Raw genomic sequence first — 1,671 nt, 5'->3', positions numbered from 1 at the left:
AGATACGTCTGTGTGTGTATGCGTCAGTGGTACGATAGTTGTACAAGAGGACGCGTTGGTTGCGAGAAGTCGGCTTTAGAATACGTGGTTTGCAGTACTGGTTGCAGTATTGCCGTATTCCGAAGAGTCGAATTGGGAAGTGTGGACGAACCGAGTCGAAGTGCAAGGAAGGACGATCGAGCGAGAGACTCGTGGGTACCTTATTGAAGGGCATTCGACTTACCGTTAGGAACAACGGTAGTAGCTCGGGTATTCGTACACTTCGAGCGTGCAGTCGCAACGTACAGAGTTAGCGGAGCTAGGGAACCGGAAGACGTCCGCGAAGGAGATCGCCATCGACGAGAGTTTTTGGACCCCGATCGCTGCCCACGCCGTGGAAGATACACCAAATCCACTCTTTATTATACAGTCCACTTACTTATTGGCCGGACGAACGAACGTCTGGTCTATTCATACCTGAACGTCAGATTACTGTCGCTAGTCTGACTCTAACAGTTGATCATTTGACTGAAAAGAGATTTCTATTTTTGATGAATCGAGAGCAAATCGATAAAGATGAGTCATCTTCCCGCCAAATATTAAGATTTGCGTATTTACCTGAGCATCAAAATAGAAATTTCTTGAACGCAGTTATCAGCTATCTTACTGTAGTCAAAAAATATAGAACGTTTGCAAAAACAGATAATTATTTATAAGACTGTATAATATATTTAAAATTATCTTAATGTAATGAAATAATTTTTAGCAAAATTCTATAATCTTTTTAGTGTCAACTGTTCTTTATGTAGAATTAGATTTTCAGGTAGGTTTACTGTATTAACGTGTTGTCAATCAACAGTAAATTTGTGTACTTCGTTTTGGCAACGGTGGCTTTGTGTGACGCTTGTTTCGTGCGAGATGGGTACTCGTGTTTATGTTGGTCGTATTCCTTACAGAGCAACTGAAAGGGATATAGAAAAATTTTTTCGTGGTTTTGGTCGAATAAGAGAAATATTTCTGAAGAATGGTTATGGTTTTGTTGAATTTGAACACACCGAAGATGCAGATGACGCTTGTTATGAATTGAACGGCCGGGAAATGTTTGGTGAACGGTAAGAATTGTTTTTTTATTGTTGATTCTTTCTTTTCTAAATTAAACTTTTGTGAATTTTAGATTGATAGTTGAGATTGCCCGCGGAACTCCACACGGTCGAGACCGCTATGGTTGGCGTCAGTCGTATAGAGTTCGAAGTGATAGATATGATCGGAGGTTTGTCACTTGCGCAAAGCTTGTTGCTTGTTGTTAAATGTGAATTTGCACATTGAAAGTTTTGTATTGATCATCTGAAATTTGGAAATGGGGGAGGATGTCTAATATGTCAACTGTCGGTATTTAGATGTTTGGTACTGCACAGAGGACCTTGACAGTTATCATCCTATCCATTTAAACTATCTGACAACTAACGTCTAAACTAGAACTTTGTCTTAGAATGAACATTCTCCTTAGTCTTACATTTCAAATTCCAAATGACCTAGATGCATGAAACTAACTCGCTGCAAATGCAGAAGTATATATGCTGCGCATTCTGCTGACCAAATCATCAGAGCAACCATCCTGGAAGACGTCTATAACTATTAATATAAAAGATACTAATTACTCCTCGGAAATATACGCATTTACCCACCACCAAG

The 1,671-nt window shown here is 39.6% G+C and overlaps 2 protein-coding genes across 2 annotated transcripts; one reads left to right on the top strand and one right to left on the bottom strand.

Moving 5' to 3' along the window:
• Positions 1-18: 18 nt before the first annotated feature.
• Positions 19-1,249, top strand: Tsp_14235 (serine-arginine protein 55; the record flags this gene model as incomplete). Its single annotated transcript, XM_003367978.1, is given in 5 exon segments — positions 19-191; positions 210-344; positions 410-647; positions 1,003-1,091; positions 1,154-1,249. Coding segments are annotated over 5 exon segments (731 nt in total), but the record flags the coding sequence as incomplete, so codon positions are not given.
• A 5-nt stretch (positions 1,250-1,254) lies between these two features.
• On the bottom strand, positions 1,255-1,593 carry Tsp_14234 (hypothetical protein). Its single transcript, XM_003367977.1, has 2 exons — positions 1,531-1,593; positions 1,255-1,323 (listed from the first exon to the last, which is right to left on the bottom strand). The coding sequence occupies exons 1-2, from the start codon at positions 1,591-1,593 to the stop codon at positions 1,255-1,257; spliced, it is 132 nt and encodes a 43-aa protein (XP_003368025.1).
• Between the last annotated feature and the right edge of the window lie 78 nt (positions 1,594-1,671).

Source organism: Trichinella spiralis (genome assembly GCF_000181795.1).
Source record: "Trichinella spiralis strain ISS 195 chromosome Unknown Scfld3339, whole genome shotgun sequence".
Taxonomy (NCBI): Eukaryota; Metazoa; Nematoda; class Enoplea; order Trichinellida; family Trichinellidae; genus Trichinella; species Trichinella spiralis.
This window is presented reverse-complemented; position numbering and strand designations above follow the sequence as displayed.